Consider the following 16,907-nt stretch of genomic DNA (forward strand, 5'->3'; position numbering starts at 1 on the left):
AAAACCAACCAAGATGATGTTTGGAATATTCAGAATGCATTTGTTTTTGTGCTGGAATTCTTGGGCTATAGTTTTGCAGACAGTTGTCATTGAATAGCTTAGAATCATAAAATCATAGAGCTGGAAGGGACCTTGGAAATCTTCTAGACCTGCCCAAGGCAGGAGACCATATTGCATCCCAGACAATTCTAAATGACTGTCCAATCTTTTTTTTTGAAAACCTGGAAGTCTGATCCTATACTATAGGCATCCCATCACCTAAATATTTAAAATCAAGCCAAAAGTTCATTTTGTATGGCTTTCATTTAGAATACCTCTTGGAGATCTTCATGGTAGCAAAGCAATAGAGCTTAGCACAATTAGTAGACTAGGAGATATAGACACAGTGGTGGGAAAATGTGTGCAAAATATATCTATCCTGCCTTCTACAAAGCTAGAAGCAAAAAGCATCTCTGATCACAAGTCCTCTTGGTGCATTACAATATAGATTCCAAGTTGTAGACCAGTAAATTCTATATAGAATTTCTGATCAAGATTCAGCACAGATTGATTCCACTTGCAGCCACAGTCCATTTTCTGCCCGCAAGATTAGCTCTGGCTTGCGCCGTACAGGTTGGCTCTCATCCAACCGTACCACAAACCTCAATAATGTCAGTGCCAGGGCCACCTTCATCTCTGCCATGGCAAAGTTCTGCCCAATGCAGTTCCTGCAGGGAAGAAAGACTCCAGATCAGTGGCTTCTCTTTTTCTAAAGCTCATTGGACAAATCTAGCATCATTAAGGTTGTTTTTCCCCCATTAGAGACGAAACTGGCCACTGTGCTGAAACTTTCAGCATGTATTATTTCATGTTCCTTGTCCCCAAAGCCCCCATTAAGAATGTCACATGGATATTCTCCAAAATTCTTCTCTTTTTTTCTTAACAAATGTTTTGTCTTTAGCTGGATATTTGCTTACCTTGGTCCTGCAGAAAAGGGCACAAAAGCTAGTGGATGATGTGCTGAATCAAAGCGATATGGGTTATAGACCTTTGAAAGATAAACAGATTGGATAAATGGATTGAACTAGAAAATGTGAACATAAGAAGGAACTGGTTAATTAATACCAAGTGTTTCATTTGTCAAATGCCATTTTATCCAAGTATAAGATGTCTGGACACAATTGTTCACATAGGAACAGGAGTTGACATTCCTAAGAGTATTCACCAGACAATGAGGACCTGGAAGTTCAGTTCTGCCAACTGATGATCTGGGAATGGGGGCTGGTAAAAGATTCTGACACAAATAGGAAGTCCAGCACAGGACTTTCTTAAACTTAAATCACGGAATCATAGGTTTGGAAGGGAGCGTGTTATACCATCCTGGACAAATGGTTGTCCAGTCTTGAAAACCTCTAGCAATGGAGCACCCACAACTCTGGGAAGCAAGTTGATTAATTTTTGTTTAATTATTAATTATTTTCACTATGAGGAAATTTCTCTTTAGTTCTAGGTTGGATCTCTCTTTAAACAGCTTCAACCCATTGCTTCTTGTCCTGCCTTCATGGGCTTTTGAGAATAAGTCAAATCCCTCTTCTCTGTGACAGCCCCTCAAGTACTGAAAGACTACTATCATTCAGCCCCAATCTTTGATAGGCTAGACATATCTCCCTCCCTTAACCATTCATTCTACAGTTTAGTCTCCGGACCTCTTATCATTTTTGTTGCTCTGTTCTGCATACTTTCTAGGGACTCAGCATCTTTTTGTATCATGGTGACCAGAATTTGATGCAGTGTTCCATGTGTGGCCTCACTAATGCAATATAAAGTGGTACTTTCACTTCTTGTGATCTTAATGCTATACTTCTGTTGATGCAGCCTAGGACTGCATTAGCTTTTTTGGTAGGTGCAGCACATTATAAAAACAAATAAATAAAATAAAATAAATAAATAAATAAATAAATAAATAAATTGCTGCCTCATACTTAAGTGATGGTCCACTAGGAAGGACATCTAGATGCTCAGTTACTACTTTTGAGCCAGATACTGCCTTCTCTATATCTGTGCATTTGGTTTTTTCTGATTAAGTGCAGAAGCTTAAGTTTCTCAACTGCATCTTGTCAGACAAAACCCATTGCTCAAGTCTGTCAAGTTCCTTCTCAATACTGAGTCTATCTTCCAAACTGTTAGCAATTTCCCCCAACTTGGTGTCATCTGCAAATTTGATGATCCATCTGCAAATTCTATCTCCTCATCTAGATCATTTATGAAGATGTTGAAGACTGTGCATCCAGGACAGAACCTATATATGCTTCCCTCCATATAGTTTCATTGAGGACTACTCCTTGGAGGTGTTTATGGAAATGTTAGAACTATAGAGATCATTCTTCTCTTGCTCTAGTTCTGAAAACATTCTGTTAGGAAACTTACAGAAACTTTTTATGGGCAGATAGACAACTGTCTGTCGAATAAGTCTGTACTGTATTACACACCAAGCAAATAGAACCTCTCTGCCACAATTTAAAAACTAACTGATGCTTGACATCACCTTCTCTCTGCAATTTCAGGCAGGTAGCAAAAATGCATTTATTGATCCCTGCTTGGTATTACGGGCAAAACAGTGCCTGCTGCACAGTTCATAGGTTTGAGGGAGCAAGGCTCACTCAAATGAAACCTTATATGCCAGTAATCATCTTACATCTGACAAAAGAGAACTTTCTATGCAAAATTGACCCAAAGTCCTGAAGATCACCCCCTCCTCAAGCTCCAAGGGAATTTTATGAGTTGGATCCTGAGAAGCAAGATGCCTGAAACTAAGAAATAAAATTTTTATCAATGAGGTGGCCTCAGTTACAGAGCTCAAAGGGAGAAGAATCAGCAGGTAGGTAACATTGCAATCTTCCCATCTTCCCTCATTAAAAAAATTGCATTAAATGTAAAAACATTAACATCAATAAAACAATCACAAAGCACATGACAATGAACAAAGAGTTCATTGTCATGATGCAGTTCAATAATTTACTTTTTGTTTTGTTGGAGAAAAAAGCATAAACTGTGTTTCACATTTTGTCATATAACAGATAAAACAGAGACAGCAGATTTATATTTTGCACTGCTTCTTTTCCTGAGACTCCATTTCTTAGTGAAAATGCTGGGTGAGAAATATGAATGTACATATCCATTTTCAAATCAGGATCAGCTGAGTTTAAGAAAGAAGCTAAATTTCTATTATTACTATGCATTAATATAATGTAATGCTCAGTATTTTGTTATATGGTTAGTGTAAAAGATGTATGTTGTAAGTACATGCTTTTATTTCTTGACTGATCCATTGAATACTGTAATGGATGGGAAATCATCAACTCTACTATACTCATACTAATATGAGTTTTCTTCAGAAAAATTGCACAATATAAGCATCCAGCAAAGGGAAGGGAGTCTCCCCGGCTGAACTCTACACAGGCCCAAAATGGATGGAAACAAATTACAAAGAAATGGGGAAAATGCTACCTCAGGCTCTGGCCATACAGCAGGATTGTGATGGGTCCCAAAGATACTGACCAGGCAGACATTCCCTGCAGAGAGAAGAATCTAATGAACTCTGGATGCCACCAAAGGTAGAAAGATTCACAAAAGCAGGAAATGGGAAAAGGAACATGCCAGAACTTGGCAAATGAATTGCTGTTGTTAATAAAGCAAAGAATAGGACAACATTCTGTTGGCTTGTGTTTAAGCATGTTTCATATCTTTGTTAGTGCAACAGATTTTCAGAAGAGCTGAGATCTTCCTTTAATGACTTGATGGGACATAATCAATCTACCAACCAATCAATCAGTTTATGGTTCTGCTACTAGCCTAGAGTTCCCCATAAAGTGGACCAGCATGTGCTGCTTGACTGTTACTCTCTTTCCCCCAGCTTTTCCACCCCTGCCCACTGCTGCATCTTCCATGATGGCCATTCATTGTTCCTCCACTTCCCAGCCCTGATAGTGCAGTCATCTCATTACCCCCCACACCCACTAGTTGCTCTTGGGATGGACAGAATGCTTCTTTCATCGAGCCAGGCAAATCAAGCAAGATGGCCTCAGAGAACCACAGGAACAGCCCCCCCCCCACTGTCTTCTGTTCCAGCAATCGCAGCATACAAGCCTTTAAAAACAGTCCCTAGTCATTTTGCCGCAATGCAAACCCAATTTAAGGTGAAACTGTTAACAGTTTGTGGCAAAAACATCAAAGTGTTTTTAGAGTCAGCTTTGTAATTGGCAGCCTTTTTGGATAGCTAGATGCATAAGAAAATTGTAGTTCTGAAAGTGACTCCTAGAATCCTTAGTGATAGACTTATGGAAAAAGCTATAAAGTTTCCTGAGAGTGAAAAGTCATGTTCAAAAGTAACAATAAATGTGTCTAGCTCAAATTACTAGATTTTTTTAAAAAATTCCATTTATATCCCGCCCTTCTCTGAAGACTCAGGGCGGCTTATAAGCTTAGCAGTAGCCTTCATTCTATGTATATGCCTGCTTATTAGGGCTTTCACACACACCCCAAGCGGCATTATGACAAAGTCAGCTTAATTGCCCCCAACAATCTGGGTCGACATAGGAAGACCCATGTTTTTCTCCCACAGAAGTGACATGATATACCAAGCAAACATTTTCTCCTACAAGTAGCAACAAAGAAAATAGCAGGAAGGAAGGACAACATTTTCAAGAAGAATGAGACATACGAGCCTGAGCAAAATGTAGAACATAACACCTATTGCTGTAAAACCTATAATAATAGAATTCTTTTTTATTATTTTAGGGTGATATAATTGCTTGTTAAGCATAGATTTATTAGATTAGAAATGGCCAGTGTAGAATTTGGGAAAGCAGAACAGTCTCATTCCGTTTACATCAGATAAATACTGTAAAAGGATCTCTAATACAAAGGAGAACACATTCAATACAGTATATGACCAACTTTCCAAACTGGGATCTTATTTAATATACTTTGCACTTTGTTTAGTTCATAACAGGTTTAATTATAATGGAGCCCAAAAAGAATGATAGCATAGCAGTCTAGAACATCTGCTAATGCAGGCAGGGAATAAAGTCATAGAGTAAAGAAGAGAATCCAGATGCCAGATATAGATAATTAGCAAAGGATGGCATGGAGGTCCTTCCATAGCAGATACCTTTAGGGATAACTCGTCCATCAGGAAGGTTCACATCTTCAGTGCAGCGTCGAGATATGGCTGTGACTGGAGGGTGCAGGCGCAGGCTCTCCTTGATGCACATGGTGGTGAAGGGCATGAGGGAGAGATCTTTCCTGAGAAGAGTTATTTGTTTGTTTGTTTGTTTGTCTGTTTACTTACTTATTAAATTTATTTGCTGCCCATCTTGTAATGAAATGACTCTGAGTAGCTTACATCATTAATGCAGTAAAAGCCTCATTATTTAACAATACTTGGGGTACAATAGCATCTCATGTTATGCTCTCAGTTGGCTCTCTCTTTTTTTTCCCACCTGGCTGTAGTATGTATTGCTGTGAGGGACTGCAGTACAGGAGGATGGAAATGTTTGGGAACTAAAAGAGAACAATGGAAGATGATCCCAAGAGTGTTGAACCTGCACTTTATTGTTCTGTTCTAAATAATTGTTTTTGGTTGCTCTCCCATCCTTTCTGCTTTGAAAAAGAAAAATGGAAAGCATCATAAAATCTGAACAAATAACAGTCTTTGAGAACAAGAACATAGTTCTCTATTACACAATTTATTTACATGTGCACACATCCTATGTAATGTCAAAGACTTTTCTTTGAGATTTGGTGCTCTAATGTCAACAATTAATATTTCACAGACTGCTTCTTAAATCATGAATTGCCTTGTTTGCCCTATAAACAAAAAGCCCGGCACAAAAGAGACTAGAGCAGGAGCTCCTGTCAAACTAGTAGCTGTCCTTTTAGACAAGCAAGCATTTGTTTAGCAATTGTTCAAAGTTACAACAGCACTGAAAAAAGTGACTTATGACCACTCCTTACACTTATGACTGTCACAGCATCCCCACAGTCACATAATCAAACTTTGGGAGCTTGGCAACTGGCATGTATTTACTACTCAGTGAGCTTCTGGCAAGCAAAATCTATGGGCAAAGTTGAATTCATTTAATGACTTTGTGATTCACTTAACAAGTGCAGTGATCCGCTTAACAACCATGGCAAAAACAGGTTGTAGAATTGAGTGAACTCACTTCACAACTGCCTTGCTTAGCAACAGAAACTCTGGTCTCAATTGTGATTACCTTTCTGTACAATCACACTGTACAGAGACTATCTGTACATGTTCCACCTACATTCAGACAGCAAAGGGCAGGACTGTATGTATAAACACTGTGAAATTGAAAAGAATCCAGAATCCTTGCCAGAAGGCAATAGAAATGCAGCTATATCTTGAACAAAGAATTCTGATGATCTTCTTTGTAAGTGGTGATCGACAAAGAAATAAGTGCTTGCTTGTGAAGTGTTTAGATTTATAAGCCGCAGATAGGAAGATATTACAGAGGGTGGTGAGCACAGCACAAAATATTGTGGGCTGTCCCCTGACACCACTGGATGACATCGCCAGGGCTCGTTGCCTTCGAAGAGTGAGAAAAATTCTCAGGGATGACTTACATCCTGGTCAGTACCTCTTTACTCTCCTAGCCAGCCACACCAACAGGCTGAAGAACAGCTTCTATTCATGGGCTGTCTGGCTCCTGAACTTGTAAGCCGCCCTGAGTCTTCGGAGAAGGGCGGGATATAAATGGAATTTTAAAAAAATAAAAAAATAACTCTATGTACGGTTGACTTGCGAGGCCAGTGTGTTGTGCAATTAGCTCACATGGTGCAACAAGATGGTGGGTTTGTTGTCACTGTGAGTTGTGTTGGTAGGGGCATGAAGGGAGGCTCAGCCAATCTCACTGTATACATGTTGTACTTTGATAATAAAGGTTCATTCATTCGTTAGATCCAAAAATTGGAAATGGGACATAACTGGTTCCAGAGTTGAACAAGTCTATTTACAACTAGCCAGAAAACAAAAGATAATGTAAAGAATACTTCTATAACATTACAGGTAGTCCTCATTTAGTGACTACAAGTGGGACCAGCAACTATAACTTATGATTCTACTTCAGCTTTCCTTTGCTTTCCAGACCTGCAAAGGTCATAAATGTGAGAACTAGTTGAAAATGTACTTTTCCATCACTGTTGTAATTATGAAAATCATTAAATGAAGCATTCAAGAACAAGAACTAGCTGTATGTACAGGTAGTCCTCAACATACAACAATAATTGAGCCCAAAATTTCTGTTGCTAAGCGAGACAGTTGTTAATTTTGACCCACTTTACAAGATTTTTTGCCATAGTTAAGTGGCTCACTGCAGTTAAGTTAGTAACGTGGTTGTTAAGTGAATTTCGCATCCCCATTGACTTTCCTTGTCAGAAGGTAGCAAAAAGTGATCACATGACCTCAGGACACTGCAGCCATCAAAAATATGAATCAGTTGCCAAGGGTCTGAATTTTGATCATGTGACCATAGGGATGCTGCAACAGTTGTGTGAAAAACAGTCATAACTCTTTTCAATAACATTGCAATTTCTAACAATCACCAAATGAACTATTGTAAGTTGAAGACTACCTGTACTTTCAAAGTTTAGAAAGAAATTCAAGAACTTTTGTGTTCAAATGGTTTTCTTAACTATCCTTTCAGTCCAGGAAAAAAGGCTGAAAAGAGAAAGAATAATGCAAGTGAATGGCTGAAAAGATTTAGACTTTGGGACCATGGTCTGAATTATTTGGATAATGAATTCCTGTCATGGGATGAATTGCACCTGGGAGAGTGGTAAAAATATTCTTGGACAAAGAATGAGAAGCTTGACCAGGAAGGCTTTAATCTCTAGAGCAGGGCTTTTCAACCTTTTCAACCTTTTCAACCATTGTACAACATCCGAGTACCACCAGTTGCCTAGCAAGGGGTGAAAAACTTGATGACCAAAAAAAAAAAAACCAACGAAAAAATGTGATGAAGTACAGGTACTCCTCGACTTACAACAGTTCACTTAGTGACTGTTTGAAGTTACAATGGCACTGAAAAAAGTGCCCCTGTGCCACAGCCGAGCAAGACCCCTGCCTGCCCGCCCAGCGGCGCTCTTCCTCCTGTCTGAGGTTTTCATTGTTGTGAGCATTTCTGTTGAGGATTGGCAGCGGGAGTGGGGTGGGGCTGTTTGGTTTTTATTCCCCCCCTGCATCTGCTGGGTGGTTGCAGCAGGTTTGGGTCACTTGACGTGACCCTGGGGCACTGTGACCATCATAAATATGAATCAGTTGCCAAGCATCTGAATGTAAATCACAAGACCCTGGAGATGCTGCAACAGTACAGCTGATCGGCGCTTCTTCTGGGCTCAGAAGTGTCAGAATCAGTGCCGAGCTCCAGCTGGATCCTGGCACTGATCCTGGTGCTTGCACTGAGCCCCAACAGCCCTGCAGCTCCAGCCGTCTCTCGCTGAGGCTTGTGCGGTGCTGCCACCGGTTCAGCTCATTCCCCTCCCCCGCTACCACTTTTCTAGGATGGTCGCATACCACCTGCCAGGTGCCAATGTACCACAGGTGGTGCCCGTACCACTGGTTGAAACGAATGTCTATCCTTTTGACTTGCCTGGGCTGCACTGAGTGAAGAGAAATTGTCTTGGGACACATATAAAATATATATTTAATGTATATAAACAGGGCTTTTTTCCTCATAGAATGCTCAGAACGGTGTTCCGGCACCTTTTTTTTTCCAAAACAATCTCCCTCTATTGGCTTTAGGAGTAGGCAATATTGGCTCTTTTTTATGACTCGTGGACTTCAACTCCCAGAAATCCTGAGCCTGCCACGCTGAGGGGAAAGGGAGAGGTTTCCAAGCTGAGCCATGCTGGCTCAGGAATTCTGGGAGTTGAAATCCTTGGGTCATAAAAGAGCCAAGTTTGACTACCCTGCACTAGAGGAGGACATTAAAATTATTTACAAGGTTACTTCTTTAGGAACTAAACTTTTAGAATCTAAAACAGCTAATTCAAAAAAGCCAACAGGAAAGAACCTAACATTTTTCATCTGCTTCTGTCTTTTGGAAGGTAAAATTAGATAACAAAATAATCTATTTCCTATGTTAACATCTCTGCAATGAAATCAATAAAGGTAACAGGAAAGAAATGAGAAGCATTTTTCTCAATGTAATATGTTTAATTTAGTTGATGCTAGAAAAAAATAGCATCTTTTGTAAATATTCTTGAAAACTATTTTGAATCATCTATATAACCATCTATTACAACTAAACCACTTTAAATTAAACAATTCTTAAGAATGAAATATTCTTAATTTGGACTTTACTTTTACTGTTTGGACTGTTGTGTGTTTTGAAAAATAGATTATTTAGAATCTAGTTATGTTGCACTTCAGTCTTTAAATAATTAACCTAGTATATACATAACAATATATGATGTTTTCCATCAATAACAACATTTATTAAAAAGGCTAAAATAATTTCTGGTGGTATTATCTGTACATTAAAATTTTGTTTAGTCACAATCTTTCACTTTTCACATTCTGAACAAGCAATGGTCATGTATCCTAGCAAAAGATGTTACATATGTGCATAAGTGTAGTCAGTAGCATATGCCTTTTTAAAAATATCAAACATGCAAAGAAACAAAAGTAAGTCAAAATGTCTGTATTACATTCAGAAATGCCAACTTTGCAACCAATATTTCTCATCTATAACTATGGCACCCTAAGGATACCTGCATACATGCAAATGCTTCTCTGGGATCAGTAACGCAGCAGGGATTGCTTTTTCCTTCCAGTAATAGATTGCTGGGAAATACCAAACATGGCCTTGAGAATTCCAATGTTTGTTACAAATTTTTCTGGATGGGGTTGGAAAGAGGCTGTTTGGCGCTGGAGACCACTGCCATAAGGAACACAGCTCTGGGTCGGGGTTCGGAGCAGCTCCGGGTGGGGGCTCAGCATGGGCTGCAGCATGGCAACTGCGGGGAGGGGAATCCCCACAGTGGCTGTGGGGAGGGGAATCCCCACGGGATGTGGTTCCGAGCTGCAGGGGCAGGGGTACAAAGGACAGGCAGCGACGCCATAGCAAGACACTGGCATCGCTCCCAGTGACAGCACCTCTGAGTTCCGGCACCTTTTTTTTTTTTTAGAAAAAATGCACTGTATATAAATAACAAACTTCCTTTATTTTTTAATATGTTTTATGATTTCACGGGGCTGCATTGCTAGCTGTCCAGGAATGCATGTATCCTGTGAGTTGGACACATCTAGTCTAGGGATTAGGGAGAAATAGATGTAAGTGTAGAAATAGATGTAAGTGTTGCTTCAACGTGCCTTCTAAAAATTCAATAAAAATTCAATAAAAGGAAGAATATAGTCTCATAAAGCACATGGTTTTATATTGATGTCCAGAACAGGGAAAATAAGCTTGAACTCTTAGTACATGAATAGCAAAGATTTTATTTATTTATTTATTTATTTATTTATTTATTTATTTATTTATTTATTTATTTATTTATTTATTTATTTATTTATTTATTTTTGGGACTTATATGCCGCCCTATCTCCCGAAGGACTCAGGGTGGCTAACAACAATAAAAAATACAATACAAAAGTTAAAAAAGAATTAAACTAACAGCCCCAATAAAAATTAAAAAATTAAAAACATTTTAAAAATCCGTTGTCAGTCCAGGACAGCCTGATGGAAAAGGAATGTTTTAAGGCTGTGGTGAAAGCACCGGAGATCCGGGGCCATCCGGAGCTCAAGGGGAAGTTGGTTCCACAGGGCTGGTACTCCCACAGAGAAGGCCCTCCCCCTGGGAACAAACGTTTGGATGAATGGTACTATCAAGACCCTGGAAATGACTTCCGGTGGCGGCACGGCGCCGGAGACAGCCTTTTCGGGCTGCCCGCGGCTCAGCTGTGTTGTTTTCACCCGAAACAGCGCCGATCAGCTGTTCGGGTGAATTTGAAGCCCCCTCCTTGGGAGAAGAGGAGGGGGAGAGGCCCCAGGTAGGGGTTGAGTTCTCCGGGGCCACCTGAGCTTAAAGCTTGGGCGGCTGAAGGATTGAACTCCCCCGTAGCCTGGGTTGCTCCCAGCTGTTCAGCGTCTCTGCTCCGTGATTTCTGGAGCGGAGCCAGGCGTTTGCGACCACCCCTGCCAGAAGGAAAGACCATGGAATAAAAAGAGCAGGCAGAGCGGTACAGGAGGATAAGGTGAAGAGGACTTTTATTTTTGCTCTCTAGCTTAATGGACTTTATAAACTTAAAGTGAAAGTGCGTCACAAGTGAAAGTAAAAAGATGGCGGCTAAACCTCCCCCAAAAACTCTTCGGAGTGCTGGAACTTCTCCGGTGCAACAGACATCATTGCAAGCTTTGCTTCCTCACGCTGCACTGACATCGAAGGACTTACAAGATGCTCTTGAAAAACATGCCCAGGTAATTTTGGAATCAATGGGTGATAAATTGGCAAAGATGGAGGAGAAATTGGAGGAGAGGATGGAGGAGAAGTTCAGTGCGATGAGGGTAGACATTTTGTCTACAGTGCGTAGTGTGGCTGAATGTGTGCAAGATCTGGATGAAAAAGTGGAGGACTTGACTCAAAAGAATGCCATATTAGAAGCAAAGGTATTGGAGAATGAAGATTTAAGAGACAAAATGGACAGAGAACTGTGTCTAGTTCAATATTACCAGATGCAATATGCTGTTAGAATCAGAGGTTTAAAAGAAAATGTTAAGGAAGATCTAAAGCAGCTGATTTCTGAAGCTCTGGAAGCAGTATTGGGTCAGCCAGCATCTGAAATAAAGGGAGGCATGGATAAAGTGTTCCGTGTTAACTCATGGATTGCTAGACAGAGAAAGTTACCTAGAGATGTGGTGGTATATTTTGCAAAGAGGGAAATTAGAGATGAAGTTATTCAAGCTGCCTATGATACTAAAGTTGTGATTGCTGACCAAGAAGTTTTGGTTTTAAAAGAAATTCCTCCAAAGATCTTAAGGAGAAGAAAAGATTATGCATTTCTTGTGCAAGAGCTCAAACAACGTGATATAAGGTTCAGATGGGAGATTCCAGTTGGATTGGTGGCGATGCATGAAGGCAAAAGGTACCGTCTGGTCACTGTGACACAGGCGCGGGATTTTTATAACAATGTTTTAAAAGCAACCCCACTATCACTTCTGGAAGCTGCAAAGGGATCTGGAGAAGGAAAACTTCAAGAGGCTGAAGCTGGACAGACAGAGGAGAATGGTGCTGGAGGAGATCAAGCTACAACTTCTTTGGCTGATCCTGGAGAGCAGAGGGTGACGCGTGCTGCTTTAAAACGAGCAAAAAAAATAAAAGAACAAGATCAGCAGAAGTCTATGGAACTTCCAAAACGTACTTACAGCCAAGCAGTGGGAGGAGCACGGCCTAAAGGTGAGCCTATTAAAGATGTGCTCCAACAGCTTTGGGATGACATGCATGGCGACTAAATTCTTAACCTGGAACGTTAATGGACTAAATTCACCACAGAAGAGGAAGAAAGTTTTTCAATATTTAAAACAATTCAAGATAGATGTTATATGTTTGCAAGAAACGCATATTAGGGCTATGGACCAAAAGTATTTATTGAACTTAAGGTTGGGCACGCAATTTGTTGCTTCTGCAATGAATAAGAAAAATGGAGTGGTTGTTTATGTTAAAAGTGCCTTAACAGCGGACTTAATTGAAGCAGATAAGCATGGAAGATACGTTATGATAGATTTTTTGCTAGAAGGCAAAAAAACGCTTTTAGTTGGATTATATGCTCCTAATCAACAACAAGCTGATTTTTTTAGTTTACTTCACACAAAGCTTACTCAGTTGGATTATAAATCGTTTATTTTTATGGGGGACTGGAATGGTGTTTTGGATGTACAGATGGATAAGGCTGGTTCTTTTAAACACGTTCCAAGTCATGCTAGACTACCTAAATCCTTTTTTGAAATGAAGGATGATTTGGAACTGCGAGATATTTGGCGTGAAATACATTTGCATGAAAAGGATTATACTTTTTTTTTTGACAGACATCAATCTTTCTCCAGGATCGATTTTATTTTGCTGACTAATGACTTTTTTTCAAGGATTAAAAAGGTGAAGATATGTGCAAGAACTATTTCTGATCACAGCCCAGTCTGTCTAGAGATTAATAAGGAGAATAGAGATAGGCGCTCGTGGCGCGTAAATGAGAATTTGTTTAGAAATCAGAGAAATGTGGAAGAATGTAAACAGCGGATGAAGGATTTTTTTGAAATTAATATGAACAAAGACACTTCTATGGACATGGTTTGGGATGCTAGCAAGGCCTATATGAGAGGGGTGTTGATATATATGAACAATAAACATAGACGTATTTTGGAAGCCAGGAGGAAAGAATTGGAGAATGAAATTAAGGAAAAAGAAAAGGCTTTGATTTTGAATCCAGCGGATGTGAAGACTAAGGAGGTTATTAAGCTATTAAAAGGACAATTTGATAAATTAATGGCTGACCAAGTGGCAACCAATTTGCGGTTTGCCAGGCACAACACCTTTTGCAATGCTAATAAACCAGGTAGATGGTTAGCTTATAGACTGAGGAAAAAGCAAAGGGCTTCTAATATAGATAAAATTGAGCATAAGGGAAGGGTTGTGTTTCAACAGGATCTTATTAAGGATGCTTTTGTGGATTTTTATTCTAAATTATATGCTAAGGAGAAGATTAATGAAAAAGACATTGATATATATTTGGAGAATGCTAGCATCCCGGTTCTTACGCAAGAACAAAAAGAGGGGATTAATCAATTGATAACAGAAGAAGAAATTCTTATAGCAATTAAGGAATTGAAGGTGGACAAAGCGCCAGGCACGGATGGTTTGACTGCGGCTTATTACAAAAATCTACAATTAGAGATGATAAAACCGTTAAAGGAACTGTTCCAGACAATTCAGAGGGGGGGAAAGGTGCCTCCGTCTTGGAGAACTGCTTTTATTTCTTTGATTCTGAAGGAAGACCAAGATGATACTCAAGTTAAAAATTATAGACCGATATCGCTTTTAAATACAGACTACAAGATATTTGCTAAGGTGTTGGCTAATAGATTGATGAGGGTTCTGCAACAGACGATTCATGGGGACCAAACGGGGTTTATTAGTGGTAGGCAAATGAAAAATAATGTGAGGCATATAGTTGATGTGTTAGAGTTTTTGGAAAGGAATAACCAGATCCCTGCGGCGCTAATTTTTTTTAGATGCTGAAAAAGCTTTTGATCAATTGAATTGGCAATTTTTGATGAAAGTCTTGGATAAAATGAATTTTGGGGATAATTTTTTGCAACCAATTAGGGCATTATATCAAAAACAAACTGCCCGAATAATAGTTAATAATAGCCTGACAGAAGCATGTAATATTGAGAAGGGCACAAGGCAAGGGTGTCCATTATCGCCCTTGTTATTTGTACTAACATTGGAGATATTGTTGGTTAAAATACGGAATTCGGAAAAAATTAAGGGTATACAAATTAGAGATCAGGATTATAGATTGAGAGCATTCGCAGACGATCTGGTTGTTACAGTGACCCAGTCGGAGAACTCTGTTGTGGACCTGATGGAGATAATAATACAATATGGGAAGGTTTCTGGATTTAAAGTTAATACACAAAAAACTAAAATTCTGGCCAAAAATATGACAGCTTCGCAAAAGGCTCTCTTAGAAGGATTAACTGGATTTGAGATTGTTAAAAGGGTTAAATATTTGGGGGTGCTTTTGTCGCCCTCTAATACAAAGTTATATAAAAATAACTATGAAAAATTATGGGGGAAAATTCAAAAAGAAATGGAGAGTTGGGAAAAATTGCAATTGTCTTTGTTGGGGCGAATCGCAGCAGTGAAAATGAATGTCCTGCCTAAATTCTTATTTTTATTTCAAATGATACCGGTTCTTAAGAAAGATTCTAATTTGGAGGAATGGCAGCGAGGTATCAATAAATTTGTATGGGCAGGGAAAAGGCCACGAGTTAAACTAAAGATAATACAGGATACTCGTGAAAGAGGTGGTCTTAAAATGCCTAATTTTAAATTATATTATGAAGCTGCTGCTTTAGCAGGAATAAGTGATTGGATCAATTTGACACAAGAGAGATTATTACATCTTGAGGGCCATGACTTTTTGTTTGGCTGGCATGCATATTTGTTGTATGATAAGAAGGTAGATAATGTCTTTAGAGTGCATATTTTAAGACAGGCATTGTTGAGGGTTTGGAAGAAGTACAGACATAAATTAGATTGTAAGATACCATTGTGGGCAATCCCAAAACACGCAATAGAAAATATACATGCTGGTTTCAAACACGATGTGACTACGTACAAGGAGATTCTAAGCTTGGAAAGAAATGTCTGGTGTTTGAAACCATATAGTCTCTTGCGAGATGAGAAGATTGTTCAGACTTGGTTTCAATATACTCAGCTACGGGCCAGGTGGAAAGAAGATCAGAAAAATGGTTTTACAATGACTGATGAAAATCTGATAAAGCAAATCAGAAATCAGGGTCCAGCACATATTAAACGGATATATCTTGCCTTGATAGAAATTGACTCAGAAAGAGAACTCATTAAGGATTGTATGATTAAATGGGCCCAAAATATCCAAGAAGTTATTACAATGGACACATGGGAAAGGATTTGGGTGAGGAACGTAAAATTCACACAAGCTCAAAATTTAAGAGAAAATTTTTATAAAATGTTTTACAGATGGCATTTAGATCCTAAAAAGCTGGCAAGTATGTATCCGAACTATCAGCCTAAATGCTGGAGGTGTGGTGAAGAAGATGCAACATATTTTCATATATGGTGGACTTGTAAAAAGGTTAAGGCCTATTGGATAAAAATTTGGTGGAACATGCAGAAGATTTTCAAGCAAAGGATAAAGTTTTGTCCGCAACTTTTTTTGTTGGGTATAATTACAGATGCTACGGTTGTGGACACTAAGCTGATGTTGAATTTAATTACGGCAGCAAGACTCTTAATAGGCCAATATTGGAAGAAGGAGGAACTGCCGACTGTAGAAGAATGGACTTTAAAGGTTTCTGACCTGGCAGAGATGGCAAAGATCTCGGCTTATTTGAAAGATCACTCGCAAGAACGTTATGTTATGGAGTGGAGAAAATGGATTGAGTATATCCAGAACAAATATGGGACTAAGAAGTTTCATGTAGCATTTGAATAAGTCTTCCTTTTTTTTCTCCTCTTTTTTTCTCTTTTCCTTTTTTTATATATCTTATATTAATAGTGTTTGTAATTACCCTATATGAGCTAGAGAGAGATGGATTTCAGAGTTTATGGTTGTTAGCATATGAATGTCTACGATTGGATTTTTTTTTTGTTTTTTATACCTTGTACTTAGCTCTGGGAAGTCGGGGGGTGGGGAGGGGGGGGAGGGGTAGGGAGGGAGGGATAGGGGAGGGCTAGGGGGGATTGTTAAAGATAAAATGTATGATAAAACTTTTCAATAAAAAAAAAGACCCTGGAAATAATATCTAGGGACTAAGAGCAACAAGGCATGAAAGCAAAGCAATATGGTGTGCAAGCAGTTTTTTCTTTCATACTGCCAACGATAGGTCAACACCCAATGAGGCAACTGAGGATTCTAGAAATAAACTGCTGGCTTAAGGAATAGTACCATTTAGAGACCATGTTTTATATTGCCTACCAGAAGAGTTTCTGGCAAGAGATGGGTTGCACCTCTCAAGGACTGGAAAACAACTGGCTCAGCTCACCAGAAGGACTTTAAACTAAAAATGGAAGGGGAGAGTTACCAATCTTTAAGACCAAAGCACAAGCACAAACCCAAGAAAACAAATCAGACAATGAGGAAGAGA

At 39.2% G+C, this 16,907-nt stretch overlaps 1 protein-coding gene across 1 annotated transcript in view; it reads right to left on the reverse strand.

Moving 5' to 3' along the window:
- Positions 1 to 529: 529 nt before the first annotated feature.
- The window catches only part of CYP4F22 (cytochrome P450 family 4 subfamily F member 22), a gene marked incomplete at its 3' end in the record, with an annotated part of 145,548 nt that continues 129,170 nt past the window's right edge, over positions 530 to 16,907 (reverse strand). Inside the window, exons 9-12 of the mRNA XM_081317912.1 lie at positions 5,150 to 5,283; positions 3,487 to 3,551; positions 957 to 1,027; positions 530 to 707 (exon numbers count right to left, since the gene is read on the reverse strand). Coding sequence (XP_081174038.1) covers positions 530 to 707; positions 957 to 1,027; positions 3,487 to 3,551; positions 5,150 to 5,283 — 448 coding nt within the window. The remainder of the gene's footprint in view (positions 708 to 956; positions 1,028 to 3,486; positions 3,552 to 5,149; positions 5,284 to 16,907) is intronic.

Source organism: Vipera berus, assembly GCF_964194415.1.
Source record: "Vipera berus genome assembly, chromosome: 2".
Taxonomy (NCBI): Eukaryota; Metazoa; Chordata; class Lepidosauria; order Squamata; family Viperidae; genus Vipera; species Vipera berus.